General features: G+C 45.9%; 1 protein-coding gene across 1 annotated transcript; it reads right to left on the bottom strand.

Moving 5' to 3' along the window:
* Positions 1-2,264: 2,264 nt before the first annotated feature.
* On the bottom strand, positions 2,265-24,820 carry Anp32b (acidic nuclear phosphoprotein 32 family member B). The gene is made up of 6 exons (XM_031377330.1): positions 24,551-24,820; positions 15,195-15,344; positions 11,606-11,728; positions 6,823-7,051; positions 3,562-4,965; positions 2,265-2,831 (listed from the first exon to the last, which is right to left on the bottom strand). The coding sequence occupies exons 1-5, from the start codon at positions 24,602-24,604 to the stop codon at positions 4,784-4,786; spliced, it is 738 nt and encodes a 245-aa protein (XP_031233190.1). The 5' UTR covers positions 24,605-24,820; the 3' UTR covers positions 2,265-2,831; positions 3,562-4,783.
* Positions 24,821-25,949: the final 1,129 nt, after the last annotated feature.

The raw sequence follows: 25,949 nt of genomic DNA, 5'->3' as shown, positions 1-25,949 counted from the left end.
CAGTCCTCCCATCCCTTTTACTTCCATCTACCAGGCTGGCTAACCAGACCTGGAAAGGACTTTCATGTTTATTGCAATCTTGGTGGCTTTCCTGCGACTCCTTGGCAGCCCTGAAGCAGGCTGGTAACTTGACTCCCTTTCCAAACTGCCATCACAGCAGTATTATCAGCCTCATTAAAATTGATGTCAGCACAACCTAACAGGGCTGGAGAAAACTGAAGGTCACGGAAAAGGGCAGTGTTCTGTACAGCCCTTGTGATGCTAAGGTGGTGAATCTCAACAGGAAGGAATACCAGAGAAGGTTCCATCACACCCAGAAGCCTGAATGTGGGGCCGACACATGGCTGTGTTCACTGTACAAGCCATCATTATGTGGGTTCCGGGAATCTACACCACCCTCTGGAAGATTGTAGCTCCTACACATCACCCTTGCGGCTGGATTCCTGCAGCACAAGTTAAGCCAGACAGGACACGGGACTTGTAGCAGGCCTTTTACCTAGGCCCTTCCAACAGGCCTCAGGTCTCCTCACCTCTGCTGGAATTTTACTCAAGCATGCTCATGTTTATTAGTTAAATCTCCAGGGGCTCCACTGGAACTAGCCAGGCCTGCTATCCATCATAGCTCCCACCCAGCACAGCCTTTTTATTTCCTAGCTGCTGGAAGTAAAGTCACTCCACGGTTTCACTATACTACTTACTAATTCCTAGAACTTTATGACATTGTCAGACTGGAGAGATGGCTGTGGTTAAGAAGCACTGCCTGCTCTTCCAGGTCCTGAATTCTAATCCCAGCAACCACATGGTGGCTCAAACCATCTGTAATAAGATCCAATGCCCTCTTCTTGTGTCTGAATATAGCTACAATGTACTTATATATAATAAATCTTAAAAAAAAAAAAGATACAATCATGTCAGAGGCTTCTGGTAGACCTGGTTTTAAAGGAAAAATCAAGATAGAAACCCCTGGTTTAAGGATTATTATAACATCTGAATGGCCATATAGAGGCTCAGGCCAATACCACAGTAACTGCAGGAAAGCCTTGGCCAACATGTAACAAGGATCTAATGTGGTCCCCAACACCACCTCCCAACTCCTCTAATTATCTGATCAAACCTTAGGCTCTTCTCAACTCTATCTTACCACCTCTCATCTATTTGCCATGGCCCTCCCGTCTTGGGCTCTCCCTATTCTGTTTTGTGTGAATGTTCTGCCTGTCTTGTGTACTTGTGTACCTAGTGTCCTGGGGAGCTAGTCATGGGATAGTTGTGAGCAATCATATGGCTGGCTAGGAACCCAACACTGGCCCTAAGTTCTCCTAATCACTGAGCCTGACTTTTCTCTGTATGCTAACTTCTTGCTCATTGAATGAGCCTAGCACATCCTAGGATAGACATTGGAAAGTTCTATGAACTTCTAAAACAATCATCCAGTTACTATTTTTGGTATTTGACAGGGTCTGCAAAATATGTGCCTGAGGATATGTGTGGAGGTGGTGGGGAGGGAAGCTTGTGTGCACAGGCCAGAAGAGAGCATCTAATACCTTGGGTTGGCGTCACAGGCACTTTTGCAGGATTCCCTGCTTGTTATGTAGGTGTTAGGACCCCAACCCTGGCCCACATGATTGTGCAGCAAGCATCCTAACACACTGCAGAACACCACTCCTCCCCCAAGCCCACAAGAACAGAGCACATGCCCATCTTCAGAGTGACTGAGCTGAGCACATGACCTGCCTGCCCGTTGGCAATCCTTTGTCAGAATTCCTGCTCAGTCACCTGTCTTGACAACAAACTATGAACTCAGGTCAGCCATCAGTCTAACACACATGCTCCACTGTTGGTGTGATGTCTATTTTTTTACCTAGAGTATTTCCTGTCCATAAGATCACAGGCCACCCATACTGAGGCTCATCAAGTCATCTGGCCTTAGCCCTTCAATTCAACATATGGTTACGTTTTCCCCATGACACATGTACTGGTTTGCCAGGGTTCCAGATTATTCAACCACTGCGTTACTTTTCCTGATGCTGGAGCTCTAACTCAGGGCCTTCTTCATGCAGACAGGTGCTCTACCACCATTTCAGATCCCAAACCATTTTTAAGAAGTAGCTCCCTTACTCTGGGTCACTAATAATGAGGATTCAAATAGTGATGGTCAAAGATCCTGCCTTTCCTCCTCACTAATATACCAAAGACCACCCCCAACTCTACCACACACACAAGCTACTTAGGAGCCTTATTTAGAAATGTGAGAGTACAACTAGGCTTTACCAAAGAGTATTGCATTTATTTTGCTTAGTCTTAGAAAATACGGTTTTGGCAGTTATCACACAAAATGTCCTAATGCCTTAAAAATATAATAATAAAGAAAAAAGAAAAGCATGAGAAAACAGACCCAAAATGTTAAGATTTTATTTACAAAGCTTTTCCTTGTTGTACAGAAAGTAAAAATGTTGTTACAATCGCAGTGTAACTGGCAGCCAGGACGGTCAACTCACCAATCACAGCTGTCACGATACAGCAAGAGTCTTACACGAAAACCTAACAACGTTTACAATTTTGTTGGGGCGAAGTCCCCAGGCTTGGTGGTGGATTACCAAGGGGCTAAACGGAGGAAGGCGGAATGTCGCGGGAACTATTCTTTGGCTCTTTGGGTGGGGGTGTCCTGGGGCTTGTATCACAGCTACCTTTTTAAAACAGCTACCAAATCCATGAGCAGTCCAACCAATACTCAACAGTTCTGTCTCTTGCAGGTTGTTTCGGGTCTTAGTCATCTTCTCCTTCGTCATCTGTCTCTCTCTTTCTCTTTTCACCCTTTCCACTTTCTTCCTCCTCTGCAGTGAAAAACAAACTGGTGTGAGAACATGGAAAGGGCTCCACCTAACACCACTAACGAGGCAGCCGCTCGGTTAGCAAAGTTATGATGTGCACGTCACTGAATGCATAAGTCACCAGGACCAGGGAGGCAGAAGAAGTCTTGGTAGTAAGTACCTCAACTGGCACAGCTACTGAATTAAGGTTTCCAATACACAGCAACAACTCTGCTTAGCCAACCTGTTTCTAAGCCATACTTTCCACAAGGGAACCTTAGGCAAGCTACTTAAAAACTCCAAAAATCCTATCTCTTCACTTTAAAGACAGAGGACAGGAAAGAGGACGTTATTTCAAGAGATCAACAAGATATCACCATGAGGCTTAGCATAAGACATGGGCCCTGTCAAAGTGCTCCCAATAAAGAAGGTTTCCTTCATGGGCCTGGTGATCTATGCCTGCTGCACTCCGAGCTGGATCATCAGTACCCAGAAGCGCAGAGTGGCCAAGGGTACTTCATATGCCCAATGTGACTGAAGTCTAACAGAAACATAAATTTCATGAATTTCAGAACTCTGGAAGGAAAGGCAGGAACACTGAGTTTAAGACAAGCCCAGCTATACAGTAAGATCCTACCTCAAAAAAAAAAAAAAAAAAAAAAAAAAAAAAAACAAACCAAACCAAAATCTACTTTGAGGGCACTTTCATCTCATTTTAAATGAGAAGGAAAATAAGTATATGCATCACACCCACCTTCATCCTCATCTTCATCCTCATCTTCTTCATCTTCATCAACTTCTCCATCATGTCCAAATTCTTCTTCCTAAACAAGAGAATAGCCTAACGTTATTAGGTTCTACTAAAACACATGGACTAGTAAGATGCCTCAACCAGTTAAGACAAGCTTCAAATTCCTGGAAACCTAAAACGGGTCACTGGAAGCCGGAGATGAAAGGGGAGAATCAAAAGAGACTAACTCACAAAAGTCGCCTCCTCTGTCTCCATGTAGGCTGTGTCACGAATGTGACCATACCCATACAAACAAAACGAGATGTCATGTCTTACAGCGGTAATTCTAGCAAGTGGGTACGGAGGCCACAGGAGGATCAGTGGTTCAAGGCTAGCCCCCAATCAATAATTCCTCATAAAAAAATAGAAATGCAAAGAGGAATATTCCTCCAAACAGTTATTAGCAAACACTAGGGAGAGCTGTTATCTCTCATACTTCCCTGCACAGAATGCTGGCTGAACTACTTTAATGAGCTAAAAAAAGAAAAAACAAAGTGCCAGAGGGCTCTGCAGTCAGGAGTCCTGCACATTCTTCCAGAAGATGCAGGCTTGTCTGCTAGCACCTACCTGCTGGCTCACAACCACCTGGAACTCCAGCCCCAAGGAAATCCAATGCTCTTTTCTGACTTCAATGACCACTAGACATGCATGTGGTGTATATGTATATAAATGTGCACACATGCATGCACATACAAACAAAATAAAAATAAATAAATCTTCAAAGGAGTGGGTAGCTCAAGAACAGAGTACTTGCAAGTCTCTGGCTTAAAAAAGAAAAAAAGGAAAATTCAACACAGGTTTTTATCATCTTACATTTCAGGATTGGTTTGGACAGATTCCTTGCTGTAGTCATAAATTTTATACAACAGAGGGTGCAGATACAGCCAGGACCCTTGCACGTGGTCCTGAAAACAGTCTAGTTTAGCCCAGGCTGGTCTTGAGGTGGTGATCTTCCCTGCTTATAGGTATGTACTCTTTTTCTTACAAAAAACGTAGCTGCTCTCTCAACATAGGAGTACATTTAACCATGAACCACAACTTACCAGTTCTCAGTACTTTGAGCACAGCCCTTCTTTGATAATGTGAAAGGCAATTCAGAGATGAGTGCTGAATCCAGGTAGCACTCACTAGGCATATCCCTTATTTCAAGAAGACAAAAGCTGCCACATCAGCCTTTGCCTGCTTTCTAACCCACGCCCATCTTTGCCTTGACACCAACAGGGAAAAAACCAATTGTATTCACCTCCCCGCTGACTTCATCTTCATCATCTTCTCCTTCTACATCCTCATCTTCATCTTCATCCTCATCTTCCTCATCTTCCTCTTCCTCACCATCCTCATCTTCCTCTTCCTCTTCATCCTCTCCTTCTAAAAACAGTCCCAAAAAGAAATTACTAAGGATGAGCATAACTAATCCCAGCACTTGGGGGAAGCAGAGGCAGGTGGATCTCAGTGAGTTCAAGGCCAGCTGTTTTTACAGAGTGAGTTCTAGGACAGCCAAGGTTAGGAAGGGAAGGACAGATAACTTTGATGACCCATAGGTCCTTCCTACCTGCAAATATGAGAGAGTCCAAAGTCAACCTACAACAAGCTGGTCACCTCCACAAACATCAGGACAGACTTACAGCCGATCTTTTCCTACCAGCCCTTAATTTCAAGAGAGTATCCACCCTAAAATCAAGAGGCTTCAAACACTACATGCCCCCCCCCTTCTTACTGAGGAACTCTGTCTCAAGTTTACACAGGAGGCTTTCCACTTCTGCCATGCCTGAAAGTTCCAACACTTTATTTTATTTTTTTGGTTTTCGAGACAGGGTTTCTCTATACAGCCATGGCTGTCCTGGAACTCACTCTATAGACCAAGCTGACCTTGAACTCAGAAATCCACCTACCTCTGCCTCCCAAATGCTGAGATTAAAGGTATGTGCCACCACTGCTGGGCCCCCAAAACTTTTTTTAAAGGGAAGCCTGGTATTATGGCATAAGCTACCTGAGACACTGTCTTAACTCCTGCCCCTACAAACAAAAGTGGCAAACTGTGATGGTTTGAATGAAAGTGAAGTGAATAGGCCATTATTATTATTATTATTATTATTATTATTATTATTATTATTATTATTATTATTATTATTATTATTATTATCATTATTACTATTATTAACAAGAGAGGCACTAATGGGAGATGTGGCCTTGTTGCAGGGAGTGTGCCACTGGGGACAGGTGTTGAGGTCCCAGAAGTTCAAGCCAGGCTTAATGGTTCTCAATCTTTTTCTGTTGCTTTTTCTCTCAGCTTCTTCTACCATGTTTTCCACCATGCTAATGGACTAAACCTTTGAACTGTAAGCTAGCCCTAATTAAATGTTTTCCTTTACAACTGTTGCCATGGTCATGGTGTCTCTTCACATCAGTAAAACCCTAAGCAAGACAACATCCTGTTTTTCCTTTGCTTTTTTTGGCCACTGCCATCTTGTATGTTCTAGAAAGTGCTAAGATTAAAGGCATAGGAGCCAGGCAGTGGTGGTGCACGCCTTTAATCTCAGCACCTGAGAGGTAGATGCAGGTGGAATTCTGCATCTGAAGCCAGCCTGGTCTACAGAGTGAGTTCCAGGACAGTCAGGGCTACACAGAGAAACCCTGTCTCAAAAATCAAAACAAACAAAAATGATTAGCTTTCAATTAAGACTTTGCTGGGATTCACTCAAAAATATAAAGATACCTAAGTGTTCGAAAAATTATGATTAATAAGAGCAGCCCAACTTGTGAACCTGACTCCATCTCTGGAGTGCTGAGATTATTAAGTGTGCCACTACACACCTGAAAAACATTTTCCCCATGAATTCCATGTTATACTTGAGATCATACTTTTATTTAAAAAAAAAAAGCACAATCTAAGAATATATCTTGAAGCTTGTAGGTCAGGCACTGAGCTTGGTAGGACAGTAGGCAGAGCCAGGGAGACAAGGAAATAATGAACTCTTTAAGCACATAAAGGCAGTGGCTTGTGTTAAGTACCCATTAGACCAAATATATATACAAAAAAAACCCACCTGCTAATAAAACCCTTTCATTTCTGAGATTTCAAGGTTAAATGCCCAGAGTCTATAAACACGCATGCACACACACACACCCACTCATACATACTCACACTCAAGGACGCTGGGTAGAAGCATGAATCAGGACTGTGAGAGAGCAGAAGTCAGGTCACAAGATGGCCAGTCTACCTACCTTCATCCTCTTCCTCTTTGTCCACACCATCCACCTCTCCATCTGAGTCCGGGGCTTCCTCTACACTATCCACCTCCACATCTGAGTCAGGTGCTTCCTGGTCCTCTCGGTCATAGCCATCCAGATAGGACAGCTGGGGCAGGAGCCTGAAGACAGTTTCTCGGTAATCACTCCGGTTAGTGACCTCACAGCCAAACAGATCCAGGCTTTTTAGACAATCCAACCTTTTCTAAAGGAAGAACCAAAAAAAAAGATTCCTTAATAAAAGGAACATGTCACCAAACCAGTTTCAAGAGGCAAAACTCTAGGCTTCCCACTGACTAGCTGCTACCTAGTCATCCCGGTTCATAGGAAAACATTGCAGTTTTGCGTTGCCTTCTTTAACAAGCCATGTTCCCCTTCTGCTCTGGCTGCCCTTGAGAACTGTCTTTTCCTGGAGGCACTAGGAGTTTAAGTGTGACCTAGCTGAGATGTACACAGAACCCCCCCCCATGAAGATGGAATGAGACCTGGCATGAGGTGTGCTGGCGTGGGCAGAAGGGTATACAAAAGCTTAGATTTCAGGGACAGAGAAATGCTACACTCCTCTTGTCTTTAAGATCTCTAGAAGATGTTAACATTACCAGACTCTAGAGGAAAGTTAAAGGCCTTGCTATATATACACATCCTGCTACCTTCTAGAATGAGCCCAGAGTGTACCACCCCCCTTTAATAGTTCTGAATTTAAGATAAAGTTTGGTGCTCTCCCCAAATTAAACAAAAGCCATCAATATGGGGGGGCAGGGATGTAGCTCATTTGGTAGAGTGCTTGCATAGAGCCATAGATCTGACTCCCAACATCAACAAGTGGTAGAGTAGGCCTCAGTCTGTAAGAGGCTAGAAAGTCAAAGTCAAGGTGAGCTACATGAGACCCCTCACTCAAAAAGCTGTTCTAACGGACACAACAGTAACACTTCATTGGCAAAGTCACTGCCACATTCCCACGACCCAGAAGGAATAAGTATGCAACAAAACTTTGCTCTCAGGAGTAAAGGTACCCCTTAATTCTCTGCTTTAAAAGTTGGCTTTTAAAATTCCAGAATGTGACAGCAACCAGTATACTGCCTAAGTGGCTCATTAGCTACTTTTATAAACTAAAATTTGGGGGATTTTCTTTTTATACTCCTCCTGCCTCTGCCTCTCAAACGCTAAGAGTAAAGACACACATCACCACGCCCAGCTAAAATAAACTTCTACTGCCATACGACATTCATCTGCCCATCTATCACACACAGTTCTTTTAGACTACAATGACAGTAGCTATGACACAGACTAGGCCCATAAAGCTTCCTGTTTTCATTAGCTGATCTTTCAGGGAAAGGGCTGTTGGCCCTTACAGAACATAGAACCAGGGAGGGCCCAGCAGCAGAATTACAGACAGATGTCATACCCACCTGAACATACAATGTACAATCATAAAAGAGTCTGTCCATAATGTGCTTCCAACGGCCAGGTCCCTGATGTCTCAAGGCAGGGAGGCCAGGCCCAGCCCTGCCAGTTCTAGGGGTGGCTGATTTCCTATCAGACAACTTTCAGATTAGGTTTCCTACTAGGCAGGCCCTGACCTTAGAAACTCAGGTATAATTTCTTGCCAAAGAGGAAAAAAAAATGCTATAATACCACCCCAATAATCAGTGCAGGCTGTTTACTAGCTTTCTGTTGGAGACAGATCCTCTTTGCTGCCTAGGCAAACCGGAACTGGTGAACCTCCCCCCACCCCACCTCAAGATCTATTACCCAGTAAGACATACCAGAATATAAACGTAGGCAGCTTCCTATTATTCAAATGTGCTCCTCACCTCATCCTCCTGCTCCTCTACCTTCTCCTGAAGTGTATGTCTCACCATGTAGCTTTTGTAGACTGCCCTTTGACTCAGTTCTCTTGCTTTGGACCTTCAGGAAGCTGGCAGGATGGCATACACTACCATCTGTGGATTGACTAAAACTTGTTTACCTAATGAACTGGGGCATTGCTTAATCTACTGTACAGGGCCATCAAGGCTGTCCGGTTTCTGAGCTGTGGAAACTTTAGATGTTTGCTTACTTAACAAAGCACCATTATCAAATAATTTGAATATGCCAAACAGTATGGTAGGAAACAAAATAAAAACAAGTTCACAACAACAAACCCCACATAACTACAGTACTCTGCAATTGTTTTAAAGCAGTAAAGTTGAACTTACAGGCCAACAGGCTCAGAATTCAGATTATACAGGATCCCGATGTAATGTGTAAACACTGCTAAAAACTTAACAACTGTACCATGCTGGAAACTTGACCTAAACTAATAGGCTAGCCATAATAAACATTAAACATTTTATTAACAATAATTTTGCTTGCCTTCTTAGAATTTAGAAGGGCTTTGGGGGATGGTTTGGATGGCCCAGGTCTCTTAAAAAAGGTGTCCCAGGAAGTTTGAACTGCTGCCTTCTTTGTCTCTCGTTAATGTCCCTGTAGCAAGCAGAGGCATTCACAATCATTGCATTGACTGTCAAGACTGGGCTCAAGGCAGTGTTCACGATGTGTGGTGATGAGGATGAAGATGGTGTTTCCCCACTCTAAACTGCTCAGAAGTCAACCCTGGGCCCAGAGTCTCCCCCTTCACCATCCCTACAGGTTTTCTTTATTCCAAGTGAAAACTAGAAGACCAATCTAGCTCAGGCTTTTCTTTTTGTCTTCTACAAGACAGGTTTTTTTCTATGTATCCCTGGCAGTCCTGGAACTAGCTCTGTAGACCAGGATGACCTTGAACACAAAAGATTCTCTGCCTCCTGAGTGCTGAGCTTACAGGTATGCGCCATCACTGCCCAGGACTGGGCTTTTCTAAGCAGCCTGATGTGTATGGAGCATGGTAGCTCTGCCACATGGTGTCAGTGTCACCCAAGTCTTAGCTTCTAATGTAAAACAAGGACCATACTATTTCTATCCACTTCGTGGGGACTTTTCCAACAACTACTATAGGAACTATGTATGTATACCTACTACAGTGGTACAAGCGTACAACAAAAATTACTTCTCCTCACTCTTTTGAGACTCTAGTCTGATGGGGTATAGATCAGGAACACTCAAGCAAACAACGCCTGCACAGTATTCATCTGTGCTCACTTCAGTGCTGCAACACTGACACTGGCTTCCCAGGAGCAGCTGGTTATCCAGCAAGGAAAGCTCCTCCCTGGTCCTCTGTTTAACACACCCACCTATACACATGCACACCTGTGTAGGGAATGCTATTCTTCAGCTTGGAGTAGCCCAGAATTAAGGTAACTTCCATCAAGCAATAAGAAGAGGCTTTGGCACAGACCAGAGAGAGTGTATGATTATTCCTATGGGAATCCCATTTTACTGGAACTTAGATATGGAGTCAATTTACATGTACAAACATATCCCAAAGGCAACAGAAAATTAAGTGAATTTGAACTGATCCTGATATTAATTCCAAACAATTATTTAAGCTCTCTAAACTCAAGTTTCCTTTCTAAATAGGACAGCCATTCTCTATTCTCTGGGCTACAAGTCTACAATGAACAAATATTACATCTCCCTGTATAGAGCAGATTGCAATGCATACATCTTTAACTTGGAAACAGGCTGCTCTACACAGAAAAAATAAAACTAGTAAAGCTGAGGGAGAGTAAGCAAGTCCTGGTGTAGAGCAGAAAAAGATCTGCAGAGCAGAGGTGAGGTTCATCGTCTACAGCAAATGGAGGCTCAAACACAAAGATATGCATAGATAAAGGAACCCAGCAAGAAGATTATAAAGTGCTTCAACATTTTCAATTGTTGAAGGGGACAAGGAGACCACTTAATTCTACCTGGACATCGGCCCTGAAAGAAACCACAATCTAACGGGGTCTTCCTCCTGAGTGTCAACAGAGCAGTAGTTTGGCTTTTTTGTGTTTTGTTTTGCTTGACAGGGTTGTATAATCTAGGCCAAGGCTAGTGTCAAACTTGCTACCTTCAACTTTTGATCCTCTGGGGATTAGACACGTGGCAATGTGATTTATGGAACCCAGGGCTTTATGCACTCTGAGCAAGCATTCTGCTAGCTGAGCCAAACCCACAGCCCCAACAGAGCATTCCGAAGTGAGGTAAAGCCCTGTATTTTCACACTTTACACCACCAGCTGTCTATCTAGTACACACAAGTCCTGCCTGTTGGTCTGCCTTTCTCTGCCATTAACCGTGCCTCCAGAACTTCCACATGCTGAGCTCTCTCTCTCTCATTGCAACAGTTCCCCAATTTACAAAATAATTTACTTCTTGACAGTCCTCTAAGCACTTAAGTATGGTAAGGAATAAAGTCCTCTCTGTTCAGTTTGCTGAAGGCCATACACCACCACTTACAACCACTTAAAATTTGGTCTCTTTAATTTACCTACAATAAGACTGAGGAAGGTGTTTCTACCCAAAATAGTGATGTAGGGAAAGTCTTAAGATCACCAACCACAAGACCCGTGTGCTCCAAACTGTCCTATCTCCAGCTCTGAAATGTAACCCAAGGCCAACTGTTCTGTTACAGTACAGAACAGCCCGGCCAGTCTAACAGGGAAAATTAGCAGGCATGCTTAAAGCCAAGATAACCATGTGTTTAATTCTCCAGTCAGGAGAGCAAGAGACTGTAAAGCCACCCTATGAGGAGTAGAAGGGCAGCACTCTTCCAGCTAACTATTCTTCTCAATCACTTCTCCCACTAGAAATATGACAATGAGATGACAACAACCCACTCTACACTCCCAACCACTCACCAACGGCTCCAAGGTGCTGATATCTTTCAGGTTATTTCCACTTAGGTTCAGATGTGTGAGGCTTGGAAGTTCTTCTGCTAGTCTGTCCAGACCTCCGAAGATTCTATTTTCACTGAGCTCAAGCTAACGGAAACATGGACAAACAGAGAATCACTACTGAATTGAGGTAAGAGCAAATCTAACAAAGACGAAACAGTAGCAGCAAAATGAGAGCTGGTGAAGTGACTTCTCGCCAAGTCTCGCTGCCAAAACTGACAGATCAAGTTCAACCCTGCACCCACCTGGTAGAGACCTGAGACTCCTCTAGGTGGTTCTCTGATTTCTACACATGCAGCATGGATAGACCCCCTCTCCCAGAAACCTGTTTCTATCAGGTTATAAACATTATTTTATTTGATTAAACCCAAATTACGTAGTTTATGTATTCCAAAAACATTAGGCAGATATGCCAGAAGATGGGAATTTTTTTTTTAATTTGTGTTATGTGTGCCGAGTGTATACACACCACACAGGCATGTAGTGCCTGTGGAGGCCAGAAGAGGGCACTGGATCCGGTGTGCAAGACCCCAGAGTCTAAATCCTGCTCTCCAGAGGCTGCTTCTTCTGTTAAGCTGGTACTAGCTTTCACAGTAAGCTACTTTAGTTTCTCAGCTGCAGTGAAGTCATACATGCAATGGTATGCTCACAAAGTATGAGCCCTCATCAAAAATTGTCAGTGTCTCAGAGTATAAGAAAGTGGAAGCTATGTAGGTCAAACTCTTCCTTTTGCAGCTGAACACTCAGGCCATGGGACTCAGTTGTCTACATCGGGTGTTCTTCTTCCAGAAGGCAGAGTTCAGTTCAGTTCCAAGCATCCATGTTGGATCACTCACAATCCAGAGGATCCAATGTCCTCTTCTGGCTTCCAAGTCCCCTACCCCCAATACATGTATGTTAAACAAGCAAAACCACCCTTAGACCATACAGGTGTTCCAATTTGTTATACCTGTGTCAAGATAAAGGCAGCCAGCGTCGTGAAGAGCTTGAGTGTCTATTGATTTTCAGAGCCCATTTACCTCACTTGCTCTTACAACAAACTAAGTTGGGAGGATCATCCTCACATTTTACAGGCTGACAGGTCCATGACCAAAGCCTTGTAGAGAGTCTGTGTTGACCGCACACACTTAAAGAGCCCTGGCTCTATTCACTATACTACATACATGCCTAGTGTGCTAAAGGTGGGAACTTCACATGGCTGGCATGGTGACAGAGGCTTGGGACAACCAACCCAAGAGCCTAAGGTAGCATGCCATCCTATACAACTTAGAGAGACCTTGTCTCAAAGTTTAAAAGGGTACAAAAGAGCTGGGAATGTGGCTCAGTGGTAGAGTGCTTATCTAGATTCATCTGCCTGTAAGTTCAATCCAACACACAAATCAAAACACCCAAAAAAGCAAAGAAAACATCCAATAGGGAAACTAAACAAACAGCACTGCTGCATGAATAAAGTCTTTAGCATGTTAGAAAATACTGATACAGAAGCAATGGCCATGGTTTTAGAATGCTAGCCTAGGAAGGCAGATGAGAAATGGTTCTATAAATAAAGGCACACTACAAGCCTGGCAACCAGTCTCCAGGAGGAGAATGGAATCCCAAGTTGTTCTCTGACAACCATGAACGCTGTGGTTTTACCCCACCCACCAAGTAAATCTTAAAAAGAAAGCAAACAAACAAAAAACCCTGTTTGTCTATAATTAATAAAGATCCAAGCATCGGATCTCATGATTTTTTAGGAACCATAATGGCAGAAACCATCTTCCTGTGTTTAGACCATGTAGCTAGAACATCACATCTTTCTACATGAAAGACAATAAGGCAATACACCAAAGCCTTTACTAGCTGGCATAGAACTTTAAAACCATTTATAATAAAAAGTTTTAGTACTTGTTTCTTATGTACTGAGGTGGGAAGAACATAGCATCCTTACCAGCTGAGAACATCCAACCTGCCTTTAAATTAGGATGGCCTTCTCATCAGCCCTGAGTGGTGAGTGTTTAAATTTTTCAGAAAAAGCCCACTATGGTGGCGCAAGCTTGCACCCTCAAGATTTGGGAGGCTGAAGCAGGACTGTTCCAGTGCAGCCTAGTCCCACAGTGAGACCTTGTCTCAAAGAATCTAACATTTGACAAAGATTCAATACAGCTACCGTGGTGCTTAATCTCATTGTGAACTTGATGTATTTGGAATTAGCTAGGGATACACTGCTGTATACAAGTGTTTCCAGATGGGGCTAAGGGCTAACTGAGGGAAGGAAGACCACTCTGAACATATGCGGCCCAATCTCATGGACTGGAGGCCAGGGTGAACCAAAACAGAAGAGTCTATTTATGACATTACTAGTGTTCTCTTCTAAGTGCACACACTGCTGTCACTCCATCCACCATGCCAGGTGTGTCACTGCCTCCATCAAACCTCCCCACTGGGAGAGATGACAACTGTGCCCAAATGAACAACTGTTGATTTATCAGGACAGTAAGAAAAAACACCAACTTATGATCAGATGTACATAAAACAGATGCTAAAAATCTTTCTATGGGTCCTGGATGACCCCTATAAATCTTTGCAGTGTCACTGATGACCCATACATATAATTTCTTACATTTTTATGTGTATGAGTTTTGTCTGCAGGATGTCTATGTACCATGTGTGTCTGGCACCCATAGAGTTAAGAACTGTGAAATATCAAGAGCTACACCTCCTTTGCCACAATGAAAAGGCTTCTTATTTGACCCTAACATTACCCAGAGTTCTGTGGGTGGCTTTAGGACAATTGCTATTCCTTGCTGGGCCTATGGCTATACCTATCAGTGCACAAGAGCAGTTTTTTTTTCCCCCTTTGGGGGTGGTGGCTGGGTGATGCACAGACATAGGAGGCAGTAGCTCTGTCTAGAGGGATCCCACAGTCCTTCACATGTTTCTGCCTAAGAGCTGGATTGCAGGCAGATATCACCAGATCTAGCCTGTAGCAGGCTTTCTTACACAGCACTTTCTAGTCAATCACAACACATTTCAAACTAGTTATTAACAATTTCATGACAGGTCTAGAGATGGCCCAGCAGTCGAGCACTTGCTGTCCTTGTAGAAAATGGGTTTGATTTTCACTCCCCATGGGGGCAGCTGCAATCTGCCTGTAACTTCACCCCCATATCTGATACCACTGGAGGGTACCACATGCATACCCCACAGTCAGACAGCCTTCACCTTCCTTTTCATCAGCATACAAATTAAAGCACAGAAAGTGAGAGCTCGTGTCTCCTGAACCAGAGTCCAAGCACAAAATGTAGTTAATAAAATGAAACTTTTGACAATTAACCAATTTATAAAGTAACTATCTCTCAAAATAAGGCATTATTTCCAAAGCACTGTTGCAACACTGCAGGTCAAGTGTAATCACTAGTGATGAAAATGAAGCTGAGCCACCTTAGGAAGGTAGTCCCCCAAATCTCAGTATCATGGACCACTAAAATACATGTGCTTACACCACACAGACAAAACCCACACATTTCTCCTTCTCAATGCTTCTCTTAAAAAAAAATTACAGAACACTTACCTTTTTCAATTTAGGTAGCTTTGGGAGGTCTGAAACTGAAAACAAGCCTACACTTATTAAACTGAGGAACTCTAAGTTCACAAATTCATCTGTTAACCCCTCAATTTTTCCATCTTTTGCTTTGCAATTGTCCAAGACAAGTTCTCGAACCTGTGGATACAAACAAAAACAGGAATAAGCTTGAAAAACTGTAACAGGAAACAACAACAAAAACTCTTAAATACAATCCTGTGAAACTTCCAAATGCAAGAATAGCATTTATGTAAGAGTAGGATCAGCTACCAATATAGAAAGCATGATTAGTCTTGTAGTCGCAATACAGTATCAATACCCAAAGATCACTGATAGTTCATGTAAACTGGGGCAGGGGTCTGTGATGGCAGACATATACTCCAAATCCCACTACGAGCCAAAGGCACCATAGATCTCAGAGTGTAAGTGAACCTATGTCCCTTTCTTTCCGTAGCTGTGCCTTGAAGGAGCTTTGTCTAAGTTCAGGTGCAGAGTGAAGAAACCCTTTCAGGCTTTCTTTCTCTCTAAGCCCAGGAAGGGCATGGCCACAGAGAAGATGAACACTTGAGCACTTGAACAAGGAGCTGCTGCTTGAAAAGCAGGGTAAGTAATCTTACTACCATCACTTGGATTTTCAATAAAGTCTCCTGCCATTTTTGTCTTGGTTTTTTTTTTGAGACAGGGTCTCTCTCCAAAGCCCTGGGTTTCCTGAACTATGTGGACAAGGCTGCCCCCGAACTCACAGACTTCCTGCCTTTCTCTGCCTCTTAAGTGCTGGGATTAAAGGCATGCACCATCATGCCTGGTTTTTCGTTGCCATTTTCAAAAGAAAAAGTCACAAATCCTGCTAAAGATTTTTACACCTGCACACTCTCCAGTTTCAGATCTGTTTTGTTTTAAAAAGGTTTTACTATGTAACTCTGACTGACCTAGAATTTTGAGATGTAGACATCTGTCTTCTCTTGACTCAAGAGATCCAACTGCCTCTGCCTTCTGAGTGCTGGTATTGCAGACACACCCCACTGTGCCCCGCTAAGATGATTTTCATTTCTTGTGTAACAATAAAATTAAAATGTCATAAGATATGACACTAATATGTCCAAAACAAGTGGGGAGGAATTAAAGAGTATACCACACTGCCTCCCATATTGGGATAAAAATTTTACCCTTGATACTTCTTTCAATTGCTAAAGATTCCAGTTTAACTACTGTGAGGAGTAATAAGCAACTTCTATTGGAGATGGAAGGGGGACAAAATACTATGGCAGCTCTATCACTGGGCAGATTCAGGCACGTTCTAAATTTAAAGCCAACACTGATGCTATACAAAGAAACCGTATCAAGGCAAGCAACACAAGACACTCAAACATGGGCTAAAATGCATTTGCTAAGACAAATAGCAAAATGGAGATTATGAAGAGGAAACTGGAGAAAGGGCCCAAACAAGTGGCTAAAAACATGCAAGCCTGAATCTAGCCCTGGATATGGACATTGAAAGAGGTTTTAGGTTTTGGTTTAGAGAAAAGAGAACCTACAAAAAAATAAAGAACAGCATTTTGAGGTGAAATAATACCACAGGAGACGCACGCACGCAAGCACGCACACACGCACAGCTGGAGACACAGACCCAAGTTTCAATGGTGGTCTAAATTCAGGCCTGTATCTGTGAGTCATCAAGGAAGAGGAAGTGGCAGGAACCTGGTATTCCTAGAAAAAGCATCAAGGATGCAACTGGGGCAATTAAAAAAGATGGGCAAGGTGCCCAAAGCTAAAAACACTCCCCCCAAGACAGGGTTTCTCTGTGTAGGCCTGGCTATCCTGGAACTCAGGAGACCTGCCTGCCTCTGCCTCCCAAGTGCTGGAAGTGAAGGCATGCACCACCACTGCCTAGCTAAGAACTTCATTTTAAACACCAGGAACAAGGTGGGCATGGTGACGAGACACCTGTAATCCCAGCACTTGGGTGGCTGAGGCAGAGGACTGAAAGCTGAAGGTGAGTGTGAGCTGGTGAGTTGAGTGGACAGTCAGTACTAGGTCAGCCTCAACTACAAAGTAAACCTTTCAAAATATATAAGATGACCTGGGACACAGCCAAGCATGTGATATCTCACTTGTGAGGTAAAACAGTACTTCAATAAGCCTTTATCATGGCAAAGAACCTATAAAATTGTTCTGTGGGAAAGCGCTACTGTGCTGTGAGTTTGATCTCCATCACTTACATAAAATTTAGCAGAGAACTGGCCATAACAACTGACCTGACATATACTCTGTGGCACAAGCATGACCCTTGTACATCATACACATACAATCAATTTTTTAAAATTTAGAACAGAAATGAGTTGGAATGACACTGAACTTCTTGGTGAAGGTGCAACTCACCCCACCCTTGATGAGCACTGGTGTGGGCTATGTTCCAAAATGAAGAAGTTCAGGAAAAATTCACTGTGCTAGTTTGAATAGGAATGCCTCCCATAAATTCCTGTCTTTGGATGCTTGGCCCAAGGGAGTAGCAGTATTATTAATTAGGAGAAGCCTCGTTAGAATAGGTGTAGTCTTGTTGGAAGACAGTGTCATTGGGGTTGGGAGAGGGAAGAGGTGGTTGAGGGCTCAGATGCTCAAGCCTGGCCATGGCCAGTGTCTCAGTCACTACCCACTGCCTACAAATCAACCCTCAGCTCATTCTCCAGCACCAAGTCTGCCTGCATGCCACCCATGTTTCTAGCTATGAATATCAATAATAGACTAAACCTCTGTATTGTAAGCCAGACCCTTTTAAGTCTTTCCTTCATAAGAGATGCTGTGGTCATGGTATCTCCTCCCAGCAATAAAACCCTAAGACAAGACAGGTCCCCGACTTCCAGAAATGTCCAGACGAATCAGTTGGCCAGATCAGGCCAAGCCTTAGAACTGTACTCAGAGAAAGGTCTTAAGTGCCACTGGCTAGCTGCCTTCAAGTTGGTAAAGCTCTCTCAACAAAGCTTGAGCTGGTGGTAAAGGCCAGTTTCTCAGGAAGCTGAGGCAGTAGAGCCACAGGTACCAGATCACCTCAGAAGAGGCATTAATTAAGGCATGGCAGTAATTAAGTTTGAGATCAACCTTGATGTCACAGTTGTTCTAGGTAAGCCTCAGTTCATAAGACAGTCTTGAAGAAAACAAAAACTGTATGCCTGGAGAGATGGCTTCAAGTTTAAAAGCTCCTCTGAGTTCAGCCCCAGTACCCCCATCAAGTAGCTTACAATTGCCTGTAATTCCAGCTCCGGGGGGGTGGGGTGTGGGGGGTCGTCTGACTTCCTCTTTTGGCCTCTGCAGGCACCTTAATACATATGGCAGGCATGCAGACATACACAAATAAAAATAAAGGGAAAGTTGTCCCCCAATCTGTACATCTGTGTATGCAAACTAGAGAGCTCTGAAGCCCAAGATATAGCAAGGTAACCTGTTTTAAGACAAGCAAATTTACTCTCATCGGTCATTCTCCAATGGAACTTGCTTTTTTTCTCAAATGTGAATAAAGTAAATGTTCAAGAACTAAAACCAAGCGGTACAGTGCCTCAGGCTTGTAATGCTAATGTGAAGGCAGCAGATTTGAGTTCAGGGACATCCTCAGCTAGAGACTGGTGCCTGCCTGGGATATAGAACATTTGCTTTGTAACTATTATTTTATTTTTAGGACAGAGTCTCGCTGTGCAGCCCCAGCTGACCTGGAACTCAGAGACCCACCGGCCATTGCCCTTCCTAGTGCTGGGATTAAAGGTGTGCCCTACCAGCTTTCCTTTAACTCTTACACTGGGTTTTCTAGTTATGAGTAATGTCAAATAATCAGCACTTTTCCACTAAGTCTTTCTTCTACTCCAACCCTTTCTTAGTCCATTCCTTTCTCTCTTCATTCCCTTCACTGGGAAATAGCCAATTTTACCTATGGTCAGAGTTGGCAATCTTTCCCAATTACATACTTGTTCTAGGGAAAGGCATAGAAAAATATCATTTTGAGTCGTTGTGGTTTAAGTATAAAGACTCCCATAGGCTCACATATTTGAATGCTTTGTCACCAGTGACCACTACTTGAGGATTAATAGGTGGGCCCTTATTGGAGGAAGTGTGTCACTGGAGATTGGCTTTGAAATTTCCAAAGTCCATCACCACCCTCTGTCTACAACACTAGCTTCACATGGCAACCCTTCTACCTAGTGCTGGAATTACAGCACTATGCCACACACAAAAGGCTAATTTCCAATCCTTTTAATTAGAAAAGTACTAAGTAAGCAGTGTTTTGTTACTGCCATGCCTGCATGTTTCTGCAGTGTACTAAATAAACCTATTTTATGAAAGAAACTGCCCTATACTAAATATCCCAAAATACAGACTCACACAGAAGAGATCAAGATTCCCTCAGTTGTCCTCTGACCCTAATAACTTAGTGGGGCACACATCATTTCTTAATTTCAAAAATGAAAAATTCAAGGGCAAGGGGGTAGAGATGAGTGGCTTGCTGACCCAGCATGCTGGGAGCCATGGGTTCAATTCCAAAGCCACAGTAAAATGACAAGGCTAGCCAGTTATGATGGCATACATCTTTAACCCTAGTATTTAAGATGCAGAGCCAAGAGGATCTCTAGTTAGCAGAGCAATTTCCAGGACAGCCAGGGCTAACTAAAGGAAGAAAAGATACCCGGTCTCGAAAAACAAAACAAAAAAGGGGCTGGCAAAGGAGCTCAGTTGGTAGAGTGCTTGCTTAATGTGCTAAGACCCCCGGGTAACGCTGACCTCTTACCTCAGAATTTGGAATGGAAAGGAATATGGGAAGCTAAAGGTAATCTCCAGCTACAAAATGAGATTACGTCAGGGATGGTGGCAGAAGCAGGTGAATTTGAGTTTAAGGACAGGCTGGTATATACAGCAATTTCTAGGACAACAGGGCATAGCAGTAGAAATGTTTGCTGCCAAGCCTAACTATCTGAGACCTACAACAGGAGAGACCTAACCCCCACAAATTGTCTTGACTTACACATACACACATGCAATTAAAGAGTTAAAACCCAAAGATAAATAACAATAAGCACTCCGGACAGTGGTGGTGCATACCTTTAATCCCAGCACCTGGGAGACAGAGGCAGGTGGATTTCTGAGTTTGAGGCCAGCCTGGTCTACAGAGTGAGTTCCAGGACAGCCAGGGCTACAGAGAAACCCTGTCGGAAAACCAAAAAAAAAAAAAAAAAAAAAAAAAAAAAAAAAAAACCCAAAAACAAACAAACAAAAAAAACAAAAATAAAAAAAAACCCAAAAACAAACAAACAAAAAAACAAACAACAAAACCAACCAATAAGCACATTAGGCTCATATAGTAGCAGTCCTTCAATGTGTTTGGGAGACAGAAAAGTTGAGAAGGTACTCCACCCCAGAAGAGGAAAATGCCTGTGCCCTAAGGGTGGATAAAAAGAACAATCTGAAAGCAATTCGATATGAAATATTAAGTAACAGATAAAGGCAGTCACTGGCGCTCTTCTCTAAAGCAACCAGCTAGCTCACATTTATAACATGGTCCAAGTAAAAGTAAGAAATTAAGCAATTTTGTAGGTAAATACCAAGATGCAGACATAAGGTTAAGCTTATGCTGTGCATCTTTATCAACCTTTTTTTGCTTGTCTCCATCTACTTTTCTTTAAAGATGTATTATTGTACAAAAGAAAACCCCAATTAGTTGCTATGCAACCAATTAGAATATCCCATCGAGCTCAGAATTATATCACACTAAACAACAGATGTCAAAAGTTGGGGTGGGGGCCACAACAGGAGAAAAAAAGAAGACAGCTAAGGAGGTCTGTTTCCCCCACTGAACTGGGTGGAAAGACAGACTAATGAGCAGTGTAAGCACAAAGCATATCAAGGTTTCACAGGAGGGTGGGGAGGGGCAGATTTAAAAACAAAACAAAACAAAACATTCCCACAAGAATGTACTTGGTTTCCTAACTGACTGAAACCTGTTAACTGCTATCTTGAAGGCTAGCGGTCAGTGGCTGCAGGGTGGAAAGGGCACAGAGAGCAGCACTCCGTGTGCTGGCAATTTTTGTGGCATATTGTATGTCCAATTTATTATTCTCAGTGAAATCCCCTAGGTGTCCCTGGAGCTGACTGAACCCAGGGCCTCAAGCTTACTAAGGCTCTATTACTAAGCTAATCCCCAACCCCTGAAAATCTTTTTTTTCCCCTTTCCCAAGACAGGGTTTCCCTGTATAGCCCTGGCTGTCCTGGAACTCACTCTGAAGACCAGGCTGGCCTACAACTCAGAAATCAGCCTGTCTCTGCCTCCCAAATGCTGGGATTAACGGTGTGCGCCACCACTGACCAGCTGAAAACTTTTAATATACACACTTCATTCCTATTTTGGAGGGTGGCAATCTGGGGGATGAACCAATGGCCTCATATAATACTGAGTCAGGCTTACTCCTGAGACATCCCCATCCAGTGCATGGTACTCTCCATAAAATAAAAGTTACTAGAGGTTAAGACTGGAAGGTTATTGATAGAACATATGCCCTTGGTTCAATCTCCAGCATCCCCAAACCCTATTTCTTGCCCATAAAATCTTTCAAATGGCATTTCCTCTTGTTTTTTTTTTTTTAGTGCAATGTCATTTTATGCCATTTCTCCCAGTGTGAAAACACACTGCTGCAAGAGCACCCCATGTTCAACAGGTGCACCACGTGAACCTGAGCTTGTCACCTTGGGCCTATGTACTTAGGAGGAAAGAGGGATGTGTTCAGGACTTAGAGGAACACCAGAGCACACACAACCCACTTAGTTTTTAGGCACCAATGTGTATTTAAATAGCAAACCTCCACTCTCTTACATCTGACTTCTATCTCAGTCAATTTGAACAGTACATTCAGCTGGAGACTGAGATCTTTCCAGCACCCCCACAAGTCTGTGGGCCCCAGGTCAACTTATCAATAAGCACCACAGGTTTGTGCAGTGTGTTCTAGAACATACAGCATACAAAGAGCTGAGCGCTGTTTTTGAGGCAAAGAGGTACTGCAGGAACTGGCTGGCCTCACTGACTGAGATCTGCCTGCCTCTGCCTCCTGAGTACTGGATCAGAGCACACTCAAAGAGGGATGAGTTCATTTAAAAGGCACCATCTTGGTTGGAACTTCTCATTTGCCTAAGACACTGCATGCAAAACACAAGACTCCCCCTACCCCCAAATTGTGGAGTGTGATGGTGCCAGTACTCAGGAAGCTAAGACAGAGGGATGGCAAGTTAGAGTCAGCAGAGACTGCGTACTGCTTGAAAGACCCTGTCTCAAAAAAAAAAAAAAAAAAAAGGAGGAAAGAAAAGAAAAAGACAAAATAAACCTGTAGCAATTTTCCCTTCAATTCCTTCAGTTTTAGGTCAAAGTTTTTCTAAATAAGCATCTACTAATGACCTGGCTCCCTCTAAATAGCCTGCCCTCCACACACTCATAATCTTGGTGGCTATCTCTAAAAGACACTTACCCAGGGTCCCTCTAACCTGCTAAGGTACAAAAAGGAGGTAGCGTGCCCCCCACCCCCAGTCTGGGGCCCAGGAGGGCAGGGGATCCGAGTTCACGAAGGTTTGTCAGGCTCTGACACACCATAAGCTGAAAATGCAATCAATCAGGGATTCAAGAGACCAAGGGTGTCCAACGCTTAATCCATCAACCACTTGTTGCTTGTGGGCACTTTAAAAGTGTAGTCCCTAATTCACTTCTAATTCCAGAGCTCTGGCCTGACTTGGTCAAGGGGGGTTAAAATGAAAATAGGTATTTTCCCTAAATTTAGTTACTTCACACTCTATTGATTCTTTTGGCTGACTGGAGTGAAAAGCTCAAGGCGTTAACTCGCCTTTCCAAGTTAAAGGACGAAGATGGTTTTAACAACTCAATTTCCCAACACGTGGTGGGCACAAAATGTCTGACTGAGGGATGGAAGGGACACGTGCCGGTGAAATGCTCAGGGCCCCGGGAACAGGGACACCACCCAATCAGTCCTCAGGGACCGCCCCACACTTCGGCGGGGCCGACCTCAAGGCCTGTGGCAGGGACACAAAGCCTCGGGCACGCCAGGCCATCTCCACAAGTTCCCAACTTGTTAGCCACAGTCCCCCGCGTGCGCCGGCCCAGGCCGCGGGCCGCCCGTCCCGCGCGACATCGCCGGCCCAGGGTCAGGCCCACAGGCGCCGCGGAGCACGAGGGCGGCGTCGGGCCCGCGGCCTGCGCACGGTCGGCCGCAGAGGCCGCGTGGAGCACGTGCGGGGCCCAGGCCGCCCCGGCCCCGCGTCGGCCACCGTTGCCCTTTTAAGAAGGGGGAGGGCGCCCGCGAGGGAACGAGGCGGCGGCGGCGGTGGCTGAGTGCCGCGCTCGCAGTGCGCGCCGAGCCGAGCCCGCGGGGCGGGGGCAGCCCGGGGACCGACAGGCAGCGCGAGGGCGGCCGGCTCACCCGGCGGAGGAAGACGGCGCCCGCCAACATGGCGCTGTGGCGCGCCCCGGCTGGCGCGCGGAGCCGCCGGCCGCCCACACCGAGGGGCCGGCCTCCCTCTCGGGCAAGGCCGCGGGCGGCGGCGCGGGGGAGGGCGAAGCCACCGCGGTGACGGTGCCCGGCAGACCCGGGAAGCCCGCGTGGGCAAGGCCGCGGGCGAAGGCGAGCCGGGCCAAGGAGGGGCGAAGTTGTATTTTTTTAGGCTTGAAAAATGGCGGGAAGCGCATCCTTTTTTCAAACTTGGCCTCGGGAGGGGCGGCGGTTGCGCCACCTCCGCCGCCAGGCCCGCCCCTCCCCCGTTCCGCGCCGGGCCGCGCCCGAGGGGGGCTCTGCGCCCCTCAGGGACCCGAACCCCCTTCTCAGGGAGGCAGCCCGCGAGGCCCCGCCGGCCGCGGGGGCGCACGGAGCCCGGCCGGGCCCCGCGGCGGGCCTGGCGGCGCGGCTCGTCGGCAAGCAGGCAGGCCGGGGCCTCCGCCCGGCCGCGCATCCCGGGAGGCTGCAAACATGGCTCCCAGCGTTACACAACCCCCGCGCCCGCCCTCGCCGCCGGCCACACGCACGAGCGCTCCCCTCCGGGAAGAGGACCGGGCGGGCGAGCGGCTCAAAGTTTGCTTTCCCACCCGCCGTCCTCCCCGTGGCCGCGGGGGCCCGCGGGCGCCAAAGAGTTAATGCCCGCGCGCTCGCTCCCCCCTCCGCGCCTTCCGCCCGCCTTCCCCGTCCCTGTCCCCGTCCGAGCTGCGAGCAGCGCCTTCCCCGCGCCGCGGCCGGAGCCCGGTGGCCCGCAGGTGGCCACCATTACTTGCAAGTCATCGGGGGGCGCGGGCGCCCGAGGGTGGGGGTTCCGCTTACAGCTGCCGGGGTCCGGTTCCTCAGCTCCAGGTGGATCCTCCTCTTCATGTCCATGTTCCCCTCGTCCCCCCTCTCCAAACTTAACTTTCCGCGGCGGGGGCGGAGGGGGGAGAGGCGACCCGGCCTGCGCGGCGAGGGCCGTCGGAGGGAGGCGGCTGGAGGAGGCGGCGTGGTCCCGGGCGGCGTGCGGGCGTGCGGGCGAGCGGAGCCCCCGGAGCCAAGTTACTCGCGGGAGCGGAGAGAAACCATGGAGGGAAAAGGGGGCTGGAGCGCGGCTCTGGCCTCACTACCGCCGCCCCCGGCCAAGGCCCCGCACTGCGCTTAAACGGGCGACGCGACGCGGCGGCGGCTGCTCGGCTCCACTCGGCCCTGCGCGGCGCCGCTCGGCTCGGGAGCCCGGGCTGCAGCGCGGACTGGGGAGGCAGGCAGGCAGGGAGGCAGGCGGGCGGGCGCACGGGCACGGAGGGCGGGGCGGGACCCGCCTTAAGCTCAGCCCGGACTGCGGCGCCGCCTCCCGGGCCGCGCGCGCCTCCCGGCCCTCGGGTCGCACGTGGGCTGGCTGATGTAAGACCTTCCGGTGCCGGGACCCCCAGCCCCCACCCGCGCTCTCCTGGAAGTCTCTGGGCAGGCTCTGCCCCGCGCCTTCCGTGCTCGACCCGGACCCGTACCTGGTTTCCCCCGAGCGTTCTCCGGACGCCCTCAGAGGCTGTGGCTTTGGGGTTCACCCTGTGTCCCCTCCCTCAGGTCCAGCGACATTAGACGACGCGCCTCGCTCTCTGCCCCGCAGCGTTGTCCCTGCTAGGCAGCTCCAGCCGTTTGCCCAAGCTTGCCTGAGCATCCCCAGTTCAGGAGACTTTCCCCTTGGCACTTGTTTGGTTTTAAAAACAATTTTTTTCTTAATATACTTTAAAACTTTATCAGTACGTAAACTACAAACTAGGCAAGGAGACAGAAAATAACTATACATAAACATTGTTTTTAAACATGCGAGCTACTAGCAAAAGAAACCAGTAGTAATTTTAATGAAGCCTCAGTCCCCACCTTCTGACTTTTATTTATCTCTTGGGGCACCCATGGAAGATGTATACACTCTTGGTCTCCATTAAGGTGAATCCTGGGCCGGCAGCCTTTGTCAAAGTCTAATTTTAAGGGTCCCTGGATTTAAAGCACACGGCATTGTGTTAAATCAGGAGCCTACTTCCTTCTGATACTAACCAGCGGCACCAAAGATTACTGTTTGCTGGAGAAAAACATGCTTCTAGGCATTATCCTAAGAGTTTGATGGAGGAAGCCTCTCCCTAATTTTGCCTTAGAGGCCCAAACTTTTTTTTTCTTTTTTTCTTAGACATTTTCTTTATTTATGTGTTACATGATATCTCCTTTTCCAGTTTCCCCCTCT

This window comes from Mastomys coucha, unplaced genomic scaffold, assembly GCF_008632895.1.
Source record: "Mastomys coucha isolate ucsf_1 unplaced genomic scaffold, UCSF_Mcou_1 pScaffold18, whole genome shotgun sequence".
Classification (NCBI taxonomy): Eukaryota; Metazoa; Chordata; class Mammalia; order Rodentia; family Muridae; genus Mastomys; species Mastomys coucha.
This window is presented reverse-complemented; position numbering and strand designations above follow the sequence as displayed.